The sequence below is a fragment of the Hyperolius riggenbachi genome, chromosome 9 (assembly GCF_040937935.1).
Source record: "Hyperolius riggenbachi isolate aHypRig1 chromosome 9, aHypRig1.pri, whole genome shotgun sequence".
Classification (NCBI taxonomy): domain Eukaryota; kingdom Metazoa; phylum Chordata; class Amphibia; order Anura; family Hyperoliidae; genus Hyperolius; species Hyperolius riggenbachi.
This window is the reverse complement of record NC_090654.1, coordinates 163,342,338-163,367,733: the sequence shown is the minus strand read 5'-3', so window position 1 is coordinate 163,367,733 and position 25,396 is coordinate 163,342,338. Positions and strand designations below refer to the sequence as shown.

Below are 25,396 nucleotides of genomic sequence, written 5' to 3'. Positions count from 1 at the left end.
TCCGATTCCACAGAAATTATAATTTTCCAATTCCACAGTGAAGTGTGTTGTTTTTTTTTTTTTTCATTTTTGTTGGCCTTGTTAGAGAGTGTTGCTAATCATGTGACAGGAAATGTAGTAAATACGCAACCTTATCATCCTAGAGTTCTGATAAGGTCATTTTAAGATGACTAATATGTTGTGTCATGTTCTTTCTACTTCCTGACTCAATCCTCAGTTTTGTGGCTCAATCACACAGTACTGAGCTCCTGAGATCCAGGTAAGCTATAAAAATAGCACGGAAGTGTCTGGGTTAGTTGTGTAATAAGCTGATCTGAATGTGTTCTGTTCAAGGCCATAACTTCAGTAAAGGTAGAGACAATGCAGTACAGAATTATAAAAGCAAAGCCAATAACTCAATATATTTGCACTTTAATTATCCTTTAATAAATTCAGAATTATATGTACTATGTGTAATTTACTTTTAAAAGTATTATGTTTTTCTAGTACCTCCTAAGCCAGCACACCTAATATCTGGTCAAGAGAAATCAGCCCTGAAGATACCTCCTGCTCCTTCACGTCCTTTACCTTCTGTCCCGAAACTTGCCAAGCGATCTGGAATAAGGGAAAGGACCCGTTCCAACCAATCAGACGTCAGTGCACTCATTCAAAAGTTTGAAAATATCAGGTATGTTTATAACCCATCTGTTAGGATGTATATACCCACTTTGACAGATTAGAAGTAGTAAGGAAAAATAATACAGGTAACATGATTGTAAGGTTGTATAACATGTAGCCTTTAAAGGGAAAATTTAAATGTTGTTGGATAAGGCATTGAATAGAAATAACTTAGGGTTTTGACACATCCAATGTGCATGACCTTACATTTATCTAGATTAACCACTTGTTGCACGCCTTGCAGTACATTCACGGCCCTGCAAAGTTCACAGGATACAGCAGGGCCGTGAATGCACGTCTGCAGCGGCGTGCAGCCGACGCTCTCTCCCATTCGCCCGCGCACACCGACATTAACGCCACTTACCAGGGAGGTTAATGAATGGGACTGCAATTCCCATTCATAAATCTAAGTCCACGATTCAATGAACACCGGCGTCTTTCGCATTCCTTCCGATTCACGGGCTTATGTACGTGAATTGGAAATAATGACTGGCCAAATAGTAAATTACACCGAAATTCATTTTTATTTAATAAAAATCCCCACACTGACTTTTATAATTATTTCCCTGCCATTCCCTCCCATAGTACCCAAACTTTTTTCTTGTTAGGGGGGGGGGGGGGGAATTTACACAATTTAAATTTACAATTTACATAAAAAAATATATATATAATTAGTTACCTTAGGGACTGAACTTTTTTATAATGTATGTCAAGGCGGTATTTTACTATTCATTTTTAATTTATGGGCTTGTAATTAGTGATGGATGCAAAACTGAAAAAATGCACCTTTATTTCCAAATAAAATATTGGCACCATACATTGTACTAGGGACATTTTTTAAACGTTGCAATAACCGGGACAAACGGGCAAATAAAATGTGTGGCTTTTATCCACAGTACAAAGTTTTATTTTAACACTATAATTGCCAAAAACTGAGAAATAATGCATTTTTTAAATTTTTTTCTTATTATTCATGTTAAAATGCATTTAGGATAAAATAATTCTTAGCATACTGTACCTCTCAAAGAAAGCCTAATTGGTGGCGAGAAAAACAAGATATAGATCATTTCGCTGTGATTAGTAGTGATTAAGTTATTGGCGAAAGAAAGGGAGGAGCGCTGAAAATTGCTCTAGTTCACAAGGGGAAAAAACCCTCAGTCATCAAGTGGTTAAATTACTACATTTAAAGAGTAACTGTCAGGCTGCAGAAGCTAATTTAAACCTCTATTCTCCTGTGTTAAACAGTTTAGACGGAAGCCAAAAAGGCAATAGTGAAGATAAAAATCTCTCTTTCATTTGATGTGTGCTTATCAGCAAAGCTGTTAGACCCAAGCTCTTAAGAGGACGCAAGCCGCAAACCATACTGCAAAGCATTCTGGGGCCCTCCCCTCGGCTGCTAATGAGAAGTTACAGGGTCCAGTAACAATAGCATGTAACTCAGTCCAGAGCACAGCACTGATAAATCTCCCGGCAGAGTACACTGCAGGAGTCCGCTATTGTTCCTAGCCACATGGCTAATTAATATTCACTGCAAACTAGTGTTATTCAGTACGAGCTTTTCTGTGATCAGGAAGCAGGGAGGACATGACGACACATTTGGCTTCATAGGAGACAGACAAACATGGAGCCTGCCATGAGCTGTCAGGAGCATCAGTCTCTGCATATACTATATAAAAATTCTGTGAAATCCAAACGTGGACAGTGAAATGCATATGTAATGTAAGTACAGCCTATATTTAGCTACTGATATATGTGTTTATTTTCTCTGAGACCTAATACCTAACAGCTCCTCTTTAAATTTGCTTATTCATTCATCAGGCAGCATCTCCGGAACACATTATTTGGACGTGCGGTTCCAACTGGAGGTAAAAACACTCTAGATCTTCATTAACACATTATTTTTAAAGCAAGAGGGACAGCCATACTATGCCAGGGAAAAAAACACATATATAAGTAGATAAATACTTGATCTACTTACAACAGATAAGATGTATTGTACTTTCCACGTTTTGATTGCAGTGAATTTTATATAGTAAATGAAGAGAATTCTGCTCTTGGCAGGGGCTATGTATTTTTTCCCACAGTGTGAAGCTAAATCCTGATGTTATTTTCTCCCTTAAGTTTTTTTTTTTTCTTTTCTCCTACAGTCTGCCGAGTCATCTCAGGCTTGTTTGTAAACATGCATGAGCACAAGATCATGTTGCAGCCTCAGTCTGTAACACTGAAGTGTGCTCAGACCAATCAGTGAGAAGCAGGGAAGTAAGATGACAAGCTCTAGTGGTGAGAATAGAGCCAGGCTGACAGATAAGATTTATTACAGCAGAAAGGTATCTAAATAGATTGGAGTGCTTGCAATGCAGGGCGAGATTCCTGGCAGCATTTGAAACGCATTGTAGTGTTTAAAAGGAATTTGATTTTGTGGCCAACAATCCCTCTTAAATTCCAGACAAACCTTTTTTTTTTTTTTCCTAACTTGTTGAATAGATGAGAAAAAATTATAACCTGTGTTCTTTTAAAATTATTCCCTTTAGTTCACTATCCAGGTTTCCGTTTCAGGTATTTGCAGCTAGTTTCAGGTATTTGCAGCTATTTGTGCCTTTTGTGCACAATTTAAAGATGCCAATGTATCAGTGTCTACTTCCAAACAAATTGATAAAGTGACAAATAGTCCCTTCAAGCACTTGGTTGGTTCAATATATTTCCTGATCATTTCCCATAAGTTTCTCATTATTACAGATCCCTCAAAAGAGAAATGATCAGTAGCTTCTGGCTTAAATGTAGATGAAGAAGATTATGAAGATGCACTGATGACTGTAAAACGTGTCTCAACTTGCAATGAGAGACGCACAGAATTTCATATTCTTCATGAAGCGTATATAACGCCTCTCCTAATTGTCCAAAGTGCAATTTCTCTGACCCTCATTCATGATTGCCCTGTCCTAATGGTAAGATCGGCTACCAAGACTCATAGGACCTCCTGCTTTGTGTACTGTCCACAAAAAATAGTGATAGATGAGCTACAAATAACCAGGAAATCCACTACAAATTTTCCCTTTGTGAAAAACTGGTGTTGCTCCTCAACATGGGCAAGGTTAGTAACCGTAGAGCAATAAAAATCAGAGGCACACGCAGAGTGCATTTAGTTTTTACTGTCATTGTCGTTATGCTGGAGTTGGAGCCACCCGTTTAAAGCTCTAACCTGTGGCTAGAAGCTCTGATGGTCTGGGAGTCAGTGAGCATCCAGTTTCAATACTTGTTTTGGTGTTCCACGCCTTTGTCAGTTGCTATGTGTACTGGGAGTAGTTCAGGTTGAGAGTAAACCTGTTCCCACAAAATGTATGAAGCTCTCTTTCAGGCCTGTCAGGAAATTGCCCTGAAAATGCTGGTCATCTGAGGTACCAACCCAGAGCTCTTGGATCCAAAGAATAGACAATAAAATTGACCATGTAACAACAAACAAACAAACAAAAAAACAGGTAGTTCCCCATAGGTGCATTCCCAATAAATTTAACTTAATGTAGGATAGATGGAAGGCGCGCTAACTTCATGTTATCAGATCCATCGCACTCTATTCCCTCTACTCTGTTATCACCAATGCAACTAAAGGTACTTGAACATCTCTTGATCTGCCATCAGATCGACCATCAAATAGATCCCTCTGATCACATCTGATCAGAAAGTGATTGCCACCTCCACCTTCTGGGCCCCTTCCCCATGTAATGTGTTATGTTCACCCCCTCCTCCCCACTCTGGTCTTTGGTGAGGGTTGCAGTCTCACCTGTCATGCTGGTGTGACTCCTTGCCTCCTCCTGTGTCCTCCTGACGTCACTACATGCGGCGATGTTGCATGGTACAGGCGCTCGCAATTCAGAAATGATGCTGGACAGGCGAGAAGTTGCTCCGGCCTGACAGGTGAGCCTGCAACACTCACCATAGGTCCAGGAAGTACACATACGCTTGGGGAGACTGTCGGGGAAATTGACAGCCGATATCATCGCACACCCAGTCGAGCCCTTTGGACTGAGATTTTTCCAGTTTGCTGGATTGATTAATTTGCTTAATTAGGCCAAAAATGTATCGCATCGATCGGGTGGCCATGCTGCGGCATCAATCGTTGCCAGATTCAATCATTATGATTGAATCAGCTGGATATTGATGCCGAACATTAAGTAATGTATGGGTACCCTTAGTCTATAAGTTTTACAACATATACATGTAATGGCCTGTTACTGGAATAGTGCAAAAACTGTACATAGTATATTAGGGAAAACCTTTCACAGTTTCTGCAGCAACATTTATTGTATGTCATGTTAAACCTTTGCACACCATCTAACCTAGAACTGTACCCAGGGGTCGAGTGGAGCGTGGACATGGGGGGACGGCGTCCACTTACTATTTCCCGAGGGTGGACGCCATTCCCCCTGGCATTTGTGGAGGGGAGCAGCGGAGTGGAAGGAGAGCTGTGAGCAGCGGTGGGGAAGGGCGGACATTTCCCCCCCCTCACTCTCCCCTCCAGAAGTAATGTGCGGGCAGCCGGCAGCAGGCGGGACTTGTCTCTCCTCGTTCCGGCGCCGGATCTGCGTGCCGCTGCTCTGGTCTGGACCAGACCAGACTTGCGGCACGTAGATCCGGTGTTCCGACGACGAGGAGAGGTAAGTCCCGCCCGCTGCCGGCTGCCCGCACATTACTTCTGGAAGGGAGAGCGAGGGAAGGAGAGCCCCAAGGTGAGGGAGGGTGGGAGGGGAGATGTCCGCCCTTCCCCACCGCTGCTCACAGCTCTCCTTCCACTCCGCTGCTCCCCTCATGCTGGGGGGACACATGACTACTTATTCTGGGGACATATACCCCTGACTACATATACTGGGCACATGTACCCCCTGGCTACATATACTGGGCACATATACCCTCTGGCTACATATACTGGGCACATATAACCCCTGGCTACATATACTGGGCATATATACCCCCTGGCTACATATACTGGGCACATATACCCCCTGGCTACATATACTGGGCACATATACCCTCTGGCTACATATACTGGGCACATATAACCCCTGGCTACATATACTGGGCATATATACCCCCTGGCTACATATACTGGGCACATATACCCCCTGGCTACATATACTGGGCACATATACCCCCTGGCTACATATACTGGGCACATATACCCCCTGGCTACATATACTGGGCACATATACCCCCTGGCTACATATACTGGGCACATATACCCCCTGGCTACATATACTGGGCACATATACCCCCTGGCTCCATATACTGGGCACATATACCCCCTGGCTCCATATACTGGGCACATATACCCCCTGGCTCCATATACTGGGCACATATACTCCCTGGCTACATATACTGGGCACATATACCCCCTGGCTACATATACTGGGCACATATACCCCCCTGGCTCCATATACTGGGCACATATACCCCCTGGCTACATATACTGGGCACATATACCCCCTGGCTCCATATACTGGGCACATATACCCCCTGGCTACATATACTGGGCACATATACCCCTGGCTACATATACTGGGCACATATACCCCCTGGCTGCATATACTGGGCACATATACTCCCTGGCTACATAGACTGGGCACATATACCCCCTGGCTACATATACTGGGCACATATACCCCCTGGCTACTTAGACTGGGCACATATACCCCCTGGCTACATGTATTGGGCACATATACCCCCTGGCTACATATACTGGGCACATATACCCCCTGGCTACATATACTGGGCACATATACCCCTGGCTACATATACTGGGCACATATACCCCTGGCTACATATACTGGGCACATATACCCCTGGCTACATATACTGGGCACATATACCCCTGGCTACATATACTGGGCACATATACCCCTGGCTACATATACTGGGCACATATACCCCTGGCTACATATACTGGGCACATATACCCCTGGCTACATATACTGGGCACATATACCCCTGACTACATATACTGGGCACATATACACTTGCCCTGCCTACATATACTGGGCACATATACCCCCTGCCTACATATACTGGGCACATATACCCCCTGACTACATATACTGGGCACATATACACCTGCCTACATATACTGGGGCACATATACCCCTGGCTACATATACTGGGGCACATATACCCCTGGCTACATGTACTGGGGACACATACCCCCTGGCTACATATACTGGGGACACATACCCCTGGCTACATATACTGGGACATATACCCCTGACTACATATACTGGCACATATACCCCTGGCTACATATACTGGCACGTATACCCCTGGCTACATATACTGGGGACATATACCTCTGGCTACATATACTAGGCACATAAACCTCTGGCTACATATACTGGGACTACTATACTCATGGCTACTTATACTGGGGACACCTATAGACCTGGCTTCCTCTGCTGGGGGTACCTATTTTGGGGGAACTGCTGTTGATTATCTGCATTTTTGTGGAACCGCTGTTATGCATTTTGAGGAACAGCTGCCAGATTATGTGTATGTTAGGGGAACGTCTGCTGCCAGATTACGCATATTTTGGGGAACTGCTGCCAGATTGTGTATGTTTGGGGGACCACTGCTGCCAGATTATATGTATGTTGGGTGTTACGTGTATTTTGGGTGATCCGCTGCAAGGTTTCGCATATTTTGGGGAACTGCTTCCAAATTAAGTGTATGTTGGGGGAACTGCTGCTGCCACATTGTCTATTTTGGGGGAACCACTGCCATATTATCTGTATTTTGGAGGAACTTCTACCAGATTATGTGTCTTTTTGATGAAATGCTGTCAGATTGCATCTATTTTGGGGGGATACACTACGGCAGAGCTCAAACTTCCCCGGCAGACCTTTTACATCACTGCTAAGGTCATGTATATTTGGCCCCACCCGTGACCCCGCCCACATTATGCTTGACCACGCCCATTTTTGGTGGGGTTTTCGAGGTGAGTCCACTCCCTTCATTTCCCAGGACTAGACCCCTGAATGTACCTGTGATACCAAGTATGATATGCTTTTTGATGTACAATCGAGATCTTTGTCAGCTGATCAGTTTGCCTCAATTAAGCCTGTTTTATTAATTTAAAAAAAATCCTTTTAATTCCTGTTGCCTTTGACAAAACAAAAAGTAGGCAAATCTTTCCAGTACGAATACAGACTGAACTCATTTATTATTAGTATGTGAAAGTAGTTATAAAATCAAGTTTGAGTTTCTGCTACTATTAATGGTGGAGATCTTCTTTTACTTTTCTGTGACATTGGTTCTTGAGACAGGAAGTGTTGAAAAATATTCTCAACCAGGACCCACACAAAAAAATGAAAACCTGATTATTTCTTTCTAATCCACTCTATCCAAGGCTAGAATAAAACCTTTGGGTTTCGCGTTCCAGTTTAAATGTTATGAATGTTTCTTTTTGAATACGTAGTTATAGCAAATCTCTTCTTTCCTATTCCTTAGGCAATCGGAAAAACTTATTAAACAAAATCGACTCAATACCTATTTCAAAATGGAACCTGGCTCTGGACCTTCTAAATGCCCACGCTCATCCAGGAAAGATTCGGCAGCTGAGAGTGGATTGTCCACTGATGAACAGACTGGGTCAGAGGATAGTGAACCTGCTATTTCTCATAACATGGACCTTCCCAGCCCCGATAATGTTAAATTTAAGGAACTGAGCATCAATGACATTGATAATTTTGGGGAAAGCTCGGCCATGCATCAGAATGGGGAAGCCAGTAGAGACAATGGCAATGAAGAACTAACAGTAGATCAGAACGATAATGGTAAGATACCCAATCGAGACAGTGGAATTGACAGTCCCTCTTGTAGTGTTGTGGGGGAAGTGTTTACCAATGATGAGACCGTAGAGCATAGAAAACACACACTGCCTGCCACGACACTTGAGCTGAATAACCGTTCCTCTATTGATCAGAAGAGGGACTCTACTCAGGATGAAGACAGTGACATGGATGAAGGAAGCAGTGAGGAACATGAAGGCACAGAAGTGATAAAATCGGAGACTATTGACACCACCAAGGTAGGACAACCTCTAAGATGAATTGAATTTGTACATTGGCTTATTTAAAAGCATATGGGCTGATTCATGAAATCTGAACCAGGTAAAATGATTTACTGAAGCTGCTTGCCAGGGCAATCTTCCTGATTCCCGGGAGATTTGGTTGTTACACAATTGACGGTGACCCAAGGTTTGATGGCGACTTCCCACCTTGCGGTCATCACTTACTATGTCACAAACCAAAAAAGAAAGCACATAAATTAGTTATTTCCCCATCAATACTGTTAAAGGTAAACTCAGGTGAGCGCATTATGGAGGCTGCCATCTTCATTCTGTTTCATTTTAAGTGCAAGCACTGTAACACTTTCACAGTCAGGTAGTAAGTATTATGTGTGGGTGACTTTTTTTTTTAACTTATAACACATCTCCTTTTAGAATAATAGCTAAATCCTAGCTTGTAACATTGTTTAAATTTATATAAAAAAGCCTTGTTTTCTTGTTCTCCCCTCTTAAATACTGCATGCATGCTTAAGTACATTATTACCCCTATATCCATTTCATTTTTTTTTTGTTTGGTGGGGTGGTATCTAAGGATTCCCTTGTGAAAGGAGACTCTCAGATTCCACCATGAACCCCCTGGGCCCCCACTTCTTCCTAGGCATCGGAGGTGGGTAAAAGCGCCTTGCCCATGGTTTGCACAAGGGTTTTGGGTAGAGGGAGAGGCTTTGTCGCCCCTTTTTCCAGAGCCCCCTACATGGACAATGTGGGCTGGTATAGTGCAGGACACAGAACCCCACTTGTTCCAGGCTTCAAATTCTGGCTAAGTGGGTGACGAGGGGTTGAACAGGCTTGGGAGGGGAAACCTGTGTCATTTATTTTATTTTTTTATGCAAATAATACCTATATTGGCCAGGGATCCTTATACAGCAGTGTTTTGGCTGAATAATGATCCATAGGAAAAGCATTGCAACTTGCCCCAGGAAACCCAGCTGGAAATGTACTGCTGTTTCTGGAGATATATGTAGATTTTCAATGTAAACTGAGGGCCAGAGCTTTGGAAGAGTTAAAAAAAAAAAACAAAATATCACACCCACCGAGGCGTAAAGGCTTGCCTGTCTAATGAACTACGTCTGAGCAGGTAAGTTAATAACCCTGAAACCCTCATGATACTGCAGAATTAAGTCAGTGCCCCACGTCAGGCTCTGTGTTTTACCTTTTTACCCTGGAAGTACTCTTTAATATGCCTAGCAAATATGGGGATTATAGCATGTATGGAGCTTTGCCATTAACTGCCAAAGTCAGTGATATTCTTCGATGCAATGTCACCTGAAATATGCTGGTGAAACAGCGAAAATGTAGTAGGCGAATTCTAATGCGAAATGGGCATCAATACTGCAAAAAGTTTTGTAAGCGAAAATGGCCCAGTTCGCCACAAAATCAAGTACAGGAATTTCGCCTCATCCCTAGTACCACATATAATAATCATTATAGTCTCCAGATCCCTAAAATAGGAAAGCAATATAAAATTTGCAAATGAGATTATCTTGGGAGAATCCTATTATTTGCAATATTTTTAAAATTAGCTAGAATGCAATTGTAGAGTAAAAACAAATGGAAAATTTCGACACAGAAAACCCATGACATTAAGTTTAACCTCCCTAGTGGTATGATTATGTAGACCCTAAAAGCAGTAAAAAAAAAATCATGCTGCTTAAGAGATCTGCAGCCCAGCACATCACTCGCCTTCCCTGGATCCAGCTCTGCAATCACCCTCCGTCCATGACCTATGTGGGTGGCTCTCTACCTCTACAGTGTGATCTCTGACTGTTGTCACAATGACAGACTCCAATCTCATGAGCGAGATCAAGAGCCACCGAGGACCAGAAGAAAAGTGGCTGCCAGCGTCTGGACAGTGGGGGGGAGTGGTGCTCACAGGCTCTTCACATACCTCCCGGGGGTTACCGCTCTAAGCTGCGGATTTCTGGTCAGAGCCTGACTCTGGGTTACCACTAAGGAGATTAAAGAACATTTTGAAAGTGGAACAAATGACTCCAGCATAAACCTGAACAACAAAATTATTTCAAATCACACAGGAGCATAACAGGACAGGTACTGCTGGAAGCGAAGTTCACTATATATCGCCTGTCTACTTCAAACAATAATGTAAGTATTCAACCTCAAATTATGGTGTTTATGAGGACTAAATTTAAATGAGCCAGGACCAAGTGACTTGCCAGAATAATGTAAATGGTCACAAATGGTGTTTAGCCCAATGTGAAGTCCATGTGGTTGGAATAACGCCACATGCATTAAAGGGAATGTCCAAGCAAAATAAAAAAATGAGTTTCACTTACCTGGGGCTTCTACTAGCCCCATGCAGCCATCCTGTGCCTTCGTAGTCGCTCACTGCTGCTCCAGTCCCCCCGCTGGCAGCTTGCCGACCTCGGAGGTCGGCGGGACGCATTGCGTACATTTTTACGCATTCCCGCCAGTGAAGGAACATGAACACATACATTTTTACGCATTACTGGTTTAATGCGTAAAAATGTACGCATTGAACCAGTAATGCGTAAAAATGTATGTGTTAATGTTCCTGCACTAGCGGGAATGCGTAAAAATGTACGCAATGCGGCCCCCGACCTCCGAGGTCGGCAAGCTGCCAGCGGGGGACTGGAGCAGCAGTGAGTGACTACGAGGGCACAGGATGGCTGCATGGGGCTGGTAGAAGCCCCAGGTAAGTGAAACTCATTTTTTTTATTTTGCTTGAACCTTCCCTTTAAGGCATTTAAAGCTGTCCTGCAAACTATCACATGACCGTAAATTATTGGTATTTAAAATGAGGTTTTCTGGCTTAAAGAGGAGCTGTTAGGTATAAGGTCTCAGAGAAAATAAACACATATATCAGTAGCTAAAGATTGGCTGTACTTACATTACATATGCATTTCACTGTCCACGTTTGGATTTCACAGAATTTGTACATAGTATATGCAGAGATAGATGCTCCTGACAGCTCATGGCAGGCTCCATGTTTTTCTGTCAAATGTGTCGTCATGTCCTGCCTGCTTCCTGATCACAGATAAGCTCGTACTTGAACAACACAGTGTGCAGTGAATATTAATGAGCCATGTGGCTAGGAACAATAGCTGACTCCTGCAGTGTACTCTGCCCGGAGATTTATCAGTGCTACGCGCTGGACTGATTACAAGCTGCTGTAACGTCTCATTAGCAGCCGAGGGGAGGGCCCCAGAATGCTTTGCAGTATAGTATGCGTCTTGAGTCCTCTTGGGTTTTAACAGCCTTGCTGATAAGCACACATCAAAGGTAACTGAGATTTTTATCTTCACTAATGGCTTTTGGGCTTCCTTCTAAACTGTTTAACACAGGAGAATAGAGGTTTAAATTAGCTTCTGCAGCCTGGCAGTTACTCTTTAAAGTGTACCCATACACACACTCTGCATATTTATATACCTTTTATAGCAAATAGGTTGTTAATAGATAAAACCACCACAAAACCGTAGAAATAAACGTGCACATTTACCTAATTAAAATCTAATTCAGCGTGTCTCTGGCACATCACTCTGTTGCAGCCTTGGTGCAAATACATGCCATTCATGTAAATATTGGCAGCACATCCACTGTCTGGAAAAATGTGCAGTGCTGCATTGTTAAGTAACGGACAGAACCACAACAGACATATTTAAGTTGTATGGGTCGGTCCACACTTGTCAGGTTGCGGATCGGAATGCGTTTTAAATGGATCTCTTTTTCTACAAATGATTTGTTTTTCAAAATGTTGTGCTTTTGCAGCATACCTTTCCAGTCCATTTAAACGTATGCCAAAAATGTGTCCTCTGTGTGTTACTATTGGATAAAGAGGTCCGCAAAGATGATGCTGAGGGGAGGAGCAGGCGGTAGGCAATCTGCTTTGGCAGTTTTGTGTGCAAAGTGCTCTATGTAGAGGGACATCCATTTTTGTATTGCCTTTCATTGCCTCCGCGGGTATCTGGGCTCTGTAAAAATGTGACAAACCCGGATTCTCCGTTCAGTTTTTTTTAAAACAGAGCCCACAAATCAGTTTTTTGAAGTGTGTGAAGGTGGCCGCTATTTTTAACACTTGGTATCAGTGGCTCCGTTTTTGTCCAAGGCAAAAAAAAACAGAGCCACGGTGGTTACGGTTTTGAAACAAGTGTGAACTGACCCTTAGGGAAAGAATAGATCTATTCTTTACTTTTACTTACCTGGGGCTTCTTCCAGCCCCCCACAGTTAGTCTATCAAGTCTCTCGGTTTCCTCAGGGTCCCCTCCACTGTCGCCCTTTGAAAGCTTGCCGACTAGTCGGCTCAGGCCACATGCCTCCTTGAACACGCTCCAGTCACTGGGAGTGTTCTGCACATGCCCGGTTCGTAAACATTTAAACTGCATATGGGTAGAACACTGCTGACCACATTTTCACTCTGTGATCTTTTGGAGGAGGACAGCACCACAACAAAGGGACCTGATGGACTGTGGGGGGGATGGAAGAAACACTAGGTAAGTAAAACTCCTTCCCCCCTCCTTCCAGTACCTATGACGATCCAGTCAGAATGTTAAGCTGCCTTAAAGAGACTCCGTAACAAAAATTACATCCTGTTTTTTATCATCCTACAAGTTCCAAAAGCTATTCTAATGTGTTCTGGCTTACTGCAGCACGTTCTGCTATCACCATCTCTGTAATAAATCAACTTATCTCTCTCTTGTCAGACTTGTCAGCCTGTGTCTGGAAGGCTGCCAAGTTCTTCAGTGTTGTGGTTCTGTGATGCATCTCCCCCCTCCTGGCCCCTCTATGCACACTGCCTGTGTATAATGATCTCTTGAGATACAAAAGGAAGGCTGTATACAGCCTGCTTGTGTATGAATGTATTTTCTATGTGTGGACATACTATACATCAACCTACTTCCTGTTTTGGTGGCCATTTTGTTTGTTTATAAACAAACTTTTTAAAACTGTTTTTAACCACTTTTAATGCGGCGAGGAGCGGCGAAATTGTGACAGAGGGTAATAGGAGATGTCCCCTAACGCACTGGTATGTTTACTTTTGTGCGATTTTAACAATACAGATTCTCTTTAACAGATTTCGAGGGACTTCTTTACTACAGCTAGATTCTCAGCCAAGGGAGCCAGACCTGCCGCCTTGGCCAAGAATAGTCTAGCGTTAGTTTGAGCCTTAAGGGGAACCCGAGCTGACGCTTGTGTTCAAAAAGATATTTATCTAAAGAGAGGGAAGCCTCAGGATTCTATTGAGGCTTCCCTCCGTGCTCCGATGCCCCACCTTACTCAGCACGGCCCCCATCTACATCGAGGCCACGCTCCTCTCCGTTTATGGGCACGGCCGTGCATATGCAGTAGCTGTCTGTGCAGCATTGGCTCACTGCGCGTGCGTGGCCACGCTGATGGTTACTCTGTGGCAAGAATTACCGGGGGAGGGGGGGGGGGGGGTGTCATGCTCAGCGAGGGGGACGTCATAGCACTTGAGGGAAGTCTTAATAGGATCCTGAAGCTTCCTCTTTTTAGGTGAGTATCTCATTTTGTTCCTGAGCTTTGGCTTGCAGAATACACTTTTAAGGCTGCTCAGTTACAGCCTTACTGGTTACTGAAAAGGGTTTTGTGCAATTCTGTAAAATTCACTAACTACATGCTTGTTTCAGGCCTGTGACTAAAAGTATTAATGCTTTATGGGTGGTAAGGGTTGTAACCATTGTAAGGGTCCAGCAGCCTTTATAATTGTCTCAGGACAGTGTTTTTTTTAATTATATCATATAAAGTTCCTCATCTAAATTGTTTCTTTGAACTGTGATCTCCTTTGAGAGTGTTAATGGGCCAGTAAACTGAATCGGTTTGCATTGATTCTGAATTAAACCTCTGCTAATTCGAGCAAAATTAAATTCACTTACTTAAAGGGGAACTGAAGAGAGAGGTATATGGAGGCTGTCATGTTTATTTCCTTTTAATCAATACCAGTTGCCTGGCAGCCCTGCTGGTCTATTTCTCTGCAGTAGTATCTGATTAAAACCAGAAACAAGCATGCAGCTAATGTTGTCAGATCAGACTTATAAGTCTGAACCACTGAAACACCTGATCTGCTGCATGCTTGTTCAGGGGCTATGGCTAATAGTATTAGAGGCAGAGGATCAGCAGGGCTGCCAGGCAACTGGTATTGTCTAAAAGGAAATAAACATGACAGCCTCCATATACCTCTCTCTTCAGTTCCCCTTTAACATTTAGTTTCTTTTAAATTGAAGCTCTATACATATTAAATCTTTCCAAGTTCTCTTTGATGTGAAGCAATGGTGTAAAAATGATGATAGATTTTTTTGCTTTGAGCCAGCAGTTTGTTAATCACTGGTCATTAATGCTGTACACGCATGGAAGGTAATGATGCTAATTATAAAACACTTACAGAGTAAACAGCAGATTACCATAATTACTGGTGTAAAAAGGCCAAAGCCATAGCCTTTGTATCGATATTCTGTCTGGTGTCTGGCGTCTGGCAAACTCTCACAAAGGAACGACTAGATGTTCCCGTTTGCAGATACAAATACATTTGGTCTTTTCAGTTTACTTGTGTTTCTAAAAAAAAAAAGCACAAACATAAGATTATCATTGCACAATCTGATATCTATACTGTACAGATATCTTAAATATCTTCCAAGCTGCTACTGACAACATACACTGGCAGATTTAATGTGAGAGACCACCGAATTTGCTAACATTGCAGCTGGCTACTGAAGTAATTGTGTAGTGAAAAGCACTAATGTTTCAGTGTGGTACTTTTGAATTTATTGTCATGTCCAGCATCATATTCTCAGTATTGGTAAATTCTGTGATCTGGAAGATATCCCTCACACCTCCCAGTGTGTGTCCACTGGACTGTACTGGAAAGCGGCAGGCATGCAACAAAGTGGGATTCCCTTTGCAGATTCTTTTTAATTTTCCTGCCCTCTTATCTTCATATCGGTGAGCGTAAAGCCCTGCACACATGGGGGAATGTTCTGGGATTTCTGGCCTAAGCATGCTGGATCTTTAGCAGACATTGTGTGGCTGCTGTACATATGCTTCCGATTATCGCCCATGGTGGTCGTTATAATCCTCCATTGCGTAGTTCAGACCAGCGGATGTACATAGCTTACGTTTTGGATGACCTAAAAGCCCTTCCACACTGAAAATCATGATCAAAATTGCTGCTATTGCAATTCCACAATCTCTCTGTACATCTCCTCATTAGTTTCCAGATACCAACCGCAATCTCAAATCTGCACATGACCTACTTTTGTCCTCTAGAATCACCTCCTCGCATTCAGGTATACAAGATTTTGCACGTGCTTCACCTCTCCTGTGGAAACCCCTGCCACATCACATCCATCACTCTCCATCCTTTGATATCTTTAAACGTGCCCTCAAAACTTACCTTTTCTGTCAAGCATACGCGTTACCTTAGGCCAATGTCCATTTTGACCTCTGGCCAAGTTGTACTCCAGCTAGATAAGCTGAACCACACTGCCTCTAGGTATGAATATTGTATACTACCCTGCCTCTAAACCCCCCCCCCCCCCCAATCTCCAATTCCTTTAGATTGTAAGCTCACAAGGGCAGGGCTCTCTCACCCTTCTGTGTCTTGTAATTTGTTACACATTGACTGTGTTCATTTTAATTTTGTCACTTTAATTACCAATTCTGTGTTTTATACCATTTCTGTATTTTGTGCCAACTCTGTATTTCCTATATTGGTGTATACCATTGTCTGTATTATTTTGTACCCCATGTTTCTTACTTTGAACAGTGCCACAGAATATTTTGGAGCTTTATAAAGCAATAATAATAATAATTGCAGTTTTTAGTATGCGCGGAGTGCACATTTAACCTTGATTTACAAGTGCGATCCCTGACAGGAAGAGAAACAAAGACGAGCAACCCTTTTGCAAAATGGAAATTGCATTGCAAATCCCATAATACTGCATTAAGCAATTTACATGCACCTCCATTGACTTGACACAAACACAGGAAAACTGCAGCAGGCACTTGCTTTTTAATGAAAATCGGAACGCACCACTAAAGAAAGTGCATTGTGATTTCCATTATTTCGCTGGTGTCTTTGCATTTGGCAAAACGCATGCACTTTGAAAATCAGGTCGAAACGCATGCATTGTTGAACGGCCCTAAGCAGGCATGTTCATTGCTCTTTTGCCAATACTTGCAGGCTGAGGTAATTTCACATCAATTAAACTGCACCTTCATTCCCAGCTGTTATTACAGAACAATGGTTATTTTCAGCTATAGGATAATTCAAACAGTGGCTTGATGCAGACATTTCAGTCCTTACAATAATATCTGCTAGAACTGAAGAATAAAACATATTTGACATGAATATTAACTTCTGGGTTTTTAGTTCCTCTTTAAAGTAATATTTAGCTAAATATTAACCACATTGTGTTATTCTGTTCCTCATTTCCTTTGCCTTCAAGTAAACACTTTTTAAAGAAACTCCATTTTCTGTATATTAGATCTTGCTCAGGTTAGTGTTGGATGTAAGCAAGAGACAGCACACGTGTATACCTAAAGTTACAGGACTCATTGGCTTCAATTCACCAAGCATTACTGCAATAGGTAATGCTGAAAACAGCTGACTTTAACAAGCACTTAGGAAACTGTCAATTCATCAAGGCTGTTACTGCATGAAAAGCTCAAATTACAGAGCAATAATAAATCAATAAATAAATCAATACATTACAAAGTGAGGAGTTAAAAAATAGAAGATCAAGAAATGATTGATATTCACCATGTAATTCATTCATGTTGTTTGATCCACAATGAGCGTGTAAGTAATCATCTTAACTACTGGCAGACCAGAAAAAAACTAGACCGTACCCACTGCCATTATCTATAACCACACCCACTAACAATGCGATAGGCTGCCGCTAAAAGTTTTTTATATAGATATACATATGAACAGAAAGATATACTAGTTGCTTGGCAGTTGGGCACAGCCATTATTTCCCACAATGCAACAAGGTTCACAGAAAGGATGCTGTCATGACATTGGACATGATGAATATAGCAGAAGGTTACGCACCAATGGATGTATAGTGATGTGCAGGATCCATCCCCTGGAGCTGAATGGGATCAAGCTGGGTGGTACTGGGAGGTGAAAGGATCACACGATATGGCTAGGAATCAGGCTGTGGGCTATTCAGTTTGTGTGTGTGTGTGTGTGTGTGTGTGTGTGTATAGAGGTGATCATGCTGGGTACTGTTTAGGGGAAAATCACGCTGGGTACTACTGGGTGTGAGGAAAGGGGTTAACACTGGCTACTACTAATAGAGGAAGGGTGGGGTCTCAAACATAGTGATGCTGTTGGGGAGGGGCATTCTCAGTCAGGGTGCTGGTGGTGGATTTGAAGACCTCTCTGATAGGGATCTACCAGTAGCACTCTGAGAATATCCCTCTCCAACAGCGTTGCATCTGTGAGAACTTTCCAGCCAAAGGGGGACTCCCCCTGTTCCATTAGTAGCATCAGCGTGAACCCCCTTCCCCACCATACATAGTGCATTAAGCAATGGGTTGATCAGTGCTATTTTGTACTCTTGTGCCGCATCGTACCTGACATGGGATTTATTCTTGTCAGTAGGAGACAGCACAGGCTAACCTCTCCACCCCCACCCCTCTAGAGGGACACGCGTGCAGCACATTCAGATATACAGTGACCAGGCAGCAGGGCCAGTAATTGTTCTTACAGGCACTTTATGGCGGGGGGAGGAAAGACATACCTGAAAGAACAGAGCAAAACAAACTTCAGCTCCTTGCTCTCCTTTGTGGGCTGTAATGTCGCCGGGTCTTCACACATACGTGATGACGGGGAGGAAGACATGCCTGCGAACAAAGCAGCATGTCCTTGCCTATCTTCATCTCTTCCACTGCTTGTAAAGTTACCGAGCTTTCCCCGCCCCTCCACACTACAAACAGGAGCTGGGGAGGAGGGCGGAGATGGTGTCCCTGAATGACAGTGGGCTGGCTGCACTGACACAGCCGCTGCCCGCTCTAATGAAGTAGCGGAAGAAAGATTCACAGACCAGGACAAATGGCAGCTGGGCGGAGAACAATTTCAGGTGGGCGCTTCGCCCCGCTGAAAGGCTCTGCGGAGAACACTGCCCAATGCAACGAGAACATTGTTGGGAGTCACGCTCCTGTTTGTCTCCTTCAACCATCACTTGAGCAAAGAATGGGTGTTTCCGTTTAATACTCCATATTTCTATCAAATAGCGATAGGTAATACCCTTGATTTTAATAGATTTTCTTTAAATTCCATGTTTTTGTCCATATTATGTCCAACCCGTTAAAAATGTCTATTATTGTGCGCCGGGTTCTTCATAGATCAATAAGCTGTAATTCCCAAATTCCCAGTTTCTATGCCTCTAGGTCACTCCGGCACATTACATGAATTACATGATATTCAAATTCAATTCTAGAGAGACGCAGCTCTTCCAAAACTAGCTATATCTGCAGCTAAACTTTAGCTGTATCCACACCCGCACCTGGTGTCCCATAATTAAACCTCATTAGATGTGTGACCATGAGTGGTGATCATGTGTGATCATGAGCAGTTTAATTGTGGATATAATGCCTCCAACCCAACCTGATTCAGTTAATTGAAGAGGGTAGATTCACTCCAGATAATAAACCTCAGTATTTAAAGCATACGCCTGACATAGTGTATTACTGCTACCTTAACCTCCCTGGCATTTTAAATCCCCATGGCCGCGGGTGGTTTTTTTCACCTAATGTTTTTTTTAATCATGCAGCTAGCCTAGCGCTAGCTACATGATTCCCCCCTCCCTGCCCATGGCGACGAACGGAATGACGTCATCAACGTCGTGACGTCAGGCAGAGTTCCGATCCACCCCATAGCGCAGCCTGGCGGTGATTGGCCAGGCTGCGCAAGGGGTCTGCAGGGGCTCCCTCTTTTGCGGCGATCGGGTAACACACGCAGCTACAGCTATCAAAGTGCTAGCTGTGTGTTTAAAAAAATTATGCAAATCGGCCCACCAGGGCCTGAGCAATCCAGCGTGGCGTTACTGGACGAGCTGAGCTCGTCCGTTACGCCCAGGAGGTTAATGAATAATTAAGATTTTCATTTACAAAGTATGAAGTTATAAATGACTACTTCTCTGCCAAGGTGGATGTTCCCCTGGGGGATAGTGATTCTAGGCTTTACCGCATCCCACATGCCTCTATCTACCACCAACATGTTCTTCATAATATTCTCTTTACTATGGATGATCAATGAGATGCCAATACTTCCAAAATTATACACATTTTATGCAAATATATACAGCTTGAAAAATGTCCAATCAATTTAAACCCGGGTAGAAATTGGTTGGTCCATTTTCAAACTGCATACATTTGCATAAAAATTTTGTTGCGATTACAGATGGTTCCTGTTGACTCAGCTACCAGCGGTTGGCGTGGGCTCTCCTGAGGCGTGGAGTCTGTGGCTACGGGTCTTCACCAGAGCACCCCTAATGGGCAACGGACTACTATGCTGCCTGGTAGCTACAGGTCACGACCCTCAGGATTGCTCCACTGGTAACACAAGAGAACAGTTGACACTGCGTTATGGAGTTCAGTGAATCAGGCAAGGTACAAACACGGCAAACAAAGGCGTAGTCAGACAGTCCGGGATCGAGGCAGGCAGAGTTTGTTCAGCATGGGTAACAGGCAGGGCCGGCCTTTGACCTGAGCGACCTGTGCGATCGTTTAGGGCGCCGGCTTCCAGGGGGCGCTCCTGCCGCCTGGCCGCATGTAGCTGGCTGTGTCCGTTTCGCTCCGCCCCCCCCCCCCCCCCCCCGTGCGGCCACCGTGATGGAGGGGGGAGCCGCGGGGAGAGCAGCCCGTCCTCTCCCTCCCTCCTCTCCGGGCGCTCTCCGTGCTCCCCCCTGCAGAGTGCAGACTGCAGCAGTGAGAACAACTCACCTCCCTGGTTCCGATCGCCGGCGCCTCTCACTTGCCGCTGGTCTCCTCTTGTACATTGTCACTGATGCACAATAAACTTCCTGCTTAACAGGAAGTTTACTGTGTATCAGTGTCAATGTACAAGAGGAGACCAGCGGCAAGTGATACACCGTGAGAGGCGCCGGCGATCGGAACCAGGGAGGTGAGTTGTTCTCTCTGCAGTCTGCAGCAGCATCGGAGGGGGGAGCACGGAGGGTGGCCCGGAGAGGAAGGGAGGGAGAGGTCGGGCTGCCCTCCCCGCGGCTCCCCCTCCAGTATGAGGGGAGGGGAGCACCTACCTACCTACCTAATCTATACTGGGGGCACCTACCTATCTAGCCTGTACTGGGGGGGCAGCTACCTATCTAATCTATACTGGGGGGCAGGCAGCTACCTATCTAATCTATACTGGGGGCACCTACCTATCTAACCTATACTGGGGGGGGCAGCTACCTATCTAATCTATACTGGGGGCACCTACCTATCTAACCTATACTGGGGGCACCTACCTATCTAATCTATACTGGGGGCAGCTACCTATCTAATCTATACTGGGGGCACCTACCTATCTAACCTATACTGGGGGGGGGGGCAGCTACCTATCTAATCTATACTGGGGGCACCTACCTATCTAACCTATACTGGGGGCACCTACCTATCTAACCTATACTGGAGGGGCAGCTACCTATCTAACTTATACTGGGGGCAGCTACCTATCTAACCTATACTGGGGGCACCTACCTATCTAATCTATACTGGGGGCAGCTACCTATCTAACCTATGCTGGGGGCAGCTACCTATCTAACCTATGCTGGGGGCAGCTACCTATCTAACCTATACTGGGGGCAGCTACCTATCTAACCTATACTGGGGGCAGCTACCTATCTAACCTATACTGGGGGCAGCTACCTATCTATACTATACTGAGGGAACCTACCTATCTAACCTATACTGGGGGGGGGGGGGGGGCAGCTACCTATCTAACCTATACTGGGGGGGGCAGCTACCTATCTAATCTATACTGGGGGGGGCAGCTACCTATCTAATCTATACTGGGGCAGCAGCTACCTATCTAATCTATACTGGGGGCAGCAGCTACCTATCTAATCTATACTGGGGGCAGCAGCTACCTATCTAATCTATACTGGGGGCAGCAGCTACCTATCTAATCTATACTGGGGGCAGCAGCTACCTATCTAATCTATACTGGGGGCAGCTACCTATCTACCCTATACTGGGGGGGGGGGGGCAGCTACCTATCTAATCTATACTGGGGGCAGCTACCTATCTAACCTTTACTGTAGGCAGATCCCCCCTTTAGTGTATATAGGCTTAGGCTACTAGTCTTGCAGTCGCAGATCCCCTTTTAGTGTATTTAGGCAGCAGATCCCCCCCCCCCCCCCCATTAGTGTATGTGTGTGGTGCGCTCACACGCGAAGAGGATGAATTTGGGGGGGGGGGCACCAAAATCTGGTTCTGCTCAGGGCGCTGTGAAACCTAAGGCCGGCCCTGGTAACAGGCAAGAGGTCAAGGCAGGCAGAGTTCGTTCAGCACGGGTAAACAAGCAAATGGTCAAGGCAGGCAAGCGAAGTCAGGAATAGGCCGGGGTCAGTATCAGAAGTCAATCAGAAGAAATGCGGGCAGAGTAACAAGCACAACTGCTAGCAAGCTGCATAAACAGACAGCAGTGCTGCTCTGGCCCAGTGGCTTTATGTAGTCTAAAATGGCGGCAAATTTGAACGCTACGCATGCGCACAAAAGTCAGCATTACGGTAGCGCGCATGCATACAAACTGTTGCATCAGAATGCCGCGCTTGCGTATGTGTACAAACCGCCGCATCTTGTTACGCATGCGTGACCTCCCGTCTGAGGTGTAAATACTTTTGCCGTCACGCCGAAAGGCGTGATGCGGTGAAACAAACACACAAATCGTCGCCTGGACCCACGCGCACGAACCATACGCTGAGCCAGACGACCCCGAGAACTACATTGGACAGGATGGGGAGTATGACAAATTTGCACCAACTGGGAAGAATTTGCATATCTTTGATCATCCCTACTCCTTACATCTGCAGCACCAGATTGCACCCACTACAGGCTCTACCTATATGCCTCATCCTGTTGGCCTTATCAGGGGCAAGTTCACTTTTGTTGAGATAGAAGCAAGAAAGTAATAACCTTTGGTAAACTATGTGGCAAAGATTTTAGGGAACATTATTCAGCGTGCTCACCTTTTTTTTTCTTTTTTTTTTTTTTCTTTTTTTTTTTCCTGTGGAAATAGAAATACAGCCATTCCACATGCTTACTAATAAGATGGGTGTGTCAGGGCCTGCTGCAATAACTTAGCTTCAGTTGGGAAAGGAAAGTAACTGGAGATTCTGTTCTGTGCAGCCCAGCTCCCTGGCAGGATGTTTAACAGTCTGTATTTTGAACAAGGGTTGTTGCCATGCACACCTATGTCAAATGTGATAATTGTACCAGTGAGTACTTTCAGATAGGTAGGTATCAAAATATTATGTAATATCCTGCAGATCTATGATTGTAATCTTCTAACTTTTTCTTTTTGTTTTTACAGTGCACAGAAGCCCAAAAACTGTTTAATATTGCAAACGAGCTGCTTCACACTGAGGAAGCCTATGTGAAAAGGCTACATCTTCTTGATCAGGTAATGTATTACATGATTAAAAAAAAAAGTTTGTGATTCTTTGCTTTTATAACATAAGAAGCTATTACAGTCTGGATTATTTGTAAGGTTAGGCAAACTAGATACCGTAGTTTTTCGTTTTAGATTTAAAGGAAAAAAGTTGAGGGGGGGGGGGGGGGGGAATACTAAACGTGGTGCATCCATGGTGCAGGGACATCTTGTAGATCTTCTCTCCCCAATGATGTCCTCCTTGTGCCTTCCTTGTACATAGGTGTCCCCCTGTGTCCTCCTTTTCCTCTTTTGTGAACTTATCTGTCCCTCTTTTGTCCTCCTGTCCCTCTTGAACCCTCCTTTGTCCCAATTGTGTCCTCTTGTCCCCATTGTGCCCTCCTCTGCTCCCCTGTGTCCCCATTTGCCCCTCTTTTGTCCTCTACCCCCCCCTCCCCCCCTTGTAAAATCCTGTCCTCCTTTAACTCCCTTTGTGACACCCTGTCCCCCTTGTGTCCTGCTTTGTCCCCCTTGTAGCCTTCTCTGCACCCCTGTGTCCTCCTAGTAGTGATGGCTGTCCCCACATCCCTCACCTTCCCTCACTGCCTGCTGCCTGCTAGCCAGCCACCAACCTTAAGGTTCTGCCTGGTGGCCCCCGTTTGTCCCACTATGCCCTGCGGTCAATCCAAACTGATCGACCGAAGGTCTGGCCGGCAAGACCAGGCTCCATCAATGTGGCCAATCACGGCTCTCGCTGAGCAGCAGTGACCTATCAGGCATTAGTGGGCGTTATTCCCTAAACACCGAAGGAACAACTCCCACTGATGCCTGATAGGTCACTGCTGCTCAGTGGGAGCAGTGACTGGCTGCATTAATGGAGCCTGGTCCCGACGGCCAGGCCTTATGCTAGGTACACACCATACAATTTTCTGTTAGATTCTTCTGTTAGATTTACCTACAACATGGAAAAAAGCTATCTGGCAGGTCCCGAGACAAGAGTGCTCAAGGCAGATTAGCAAATGAAGCTGGGGTGGCCATGATTGGAGGAGCAAAGCCAATGCAGCTCCGGGGTATAGCTCCCAAGAAAGGTTAGAAAATGAAGCTGGGGTTGGCCATGATTGGAGGAGCAGAGCTCCCTATGACAAAATGGAGCAGGGGCCGGACGTTTTTGGCAATTCAGAGACACGGCTGCTCCTCAAGAAAGAGATGGTCTGAATTCTATATTCGTATCATAAAACGCACTGACTTTTTCCCCCCGTCTTATGGGCTGAAAATTATGGTACATGTCTAGAGAACCCCCTCCTGAAAAGTTACAAAGTAAAAAGTTACAAGATTAACAGTTTACAAAGATACACACAAAGCTATTTGCTTACCAAAATAAACGGGGAAAAATAAAAGTTATCAGCGTTGTTTGAACGTCATTGGCGGGAGAACACCGCTTCGACCAGTAGTCGGGCAGCCCTTAGCGTCCTTGCTATCTCCAGAGAGCTACAATTTTTTAGGCATCTGGCCCTGCTTCTTATACTGGGATATACGCCTGGAGGCTGCAACTTCATTGGGAAGGGGAGGAACTAGTTTTAAAAGTGTTGGATAACAAGGATAATAGAGGCGCCAAACAAGTATAAAATAGGTTAAAACCCTTCTAAAAGGAGGGAAATGGGTGGATTCACTTCCCCCAGATACACAAATGACCAGGCTGATATAGCCGTAAGATCTATAAATATGTTTATTAAAACAATTCTCCAATAGTGATGCAACGCGTTTCACGGGCAAACATCCCGCTTCCTGAGGCAGTATAACAAGGAGAACACACATCCAGGTCACTATATAGAGGCGCTCTGGCTATATACTGGCTATATACTGGAGAATTGTTTTAATAAACATATTTATAGATCTTACAGCTATATCAGCCTGGTCATTTGTGTATCTGGGGAGGTGAATCCACCCATTTCCCTCCTTTTAGATGGGTTTTAACCTATTTTATACTTGTTTGGCGCCTTTATTATCCTCGTTATCCAATATCTTAGTCCACCCTTGGT

At 44.4% G+C, this 25,396-nt stretch overlaps 1 protein-coding gene across 1 annotated transcript in view; it reads left to right on the top strand.

Moving 5' to 3' along the window:
- FGD3 (FYVE, RhoGEF and PH domain containing 3) overlaps positions 1-25,396 on the top strand; it is a 411,633-nt gene that overhangs the window by 247,181 nt on the left and 139,056 nt on the right. Inside the window, exons 3-5 of the mRNA XM_068253640.1 lie at positions 487-667; positions 8,146-8,725; positions 23,301-23,390. Of these exons, the coding sequence (XP_068109741.1) occupies positions 487-667; positions 8,146-8,725; positions 23,301-23,390 (851 nt within the window). The remainder of the gene's footprint in view (positions 1-486; positions 668-8,145; positions 8,726-23,300; positions 23,391-25,396) is intronic.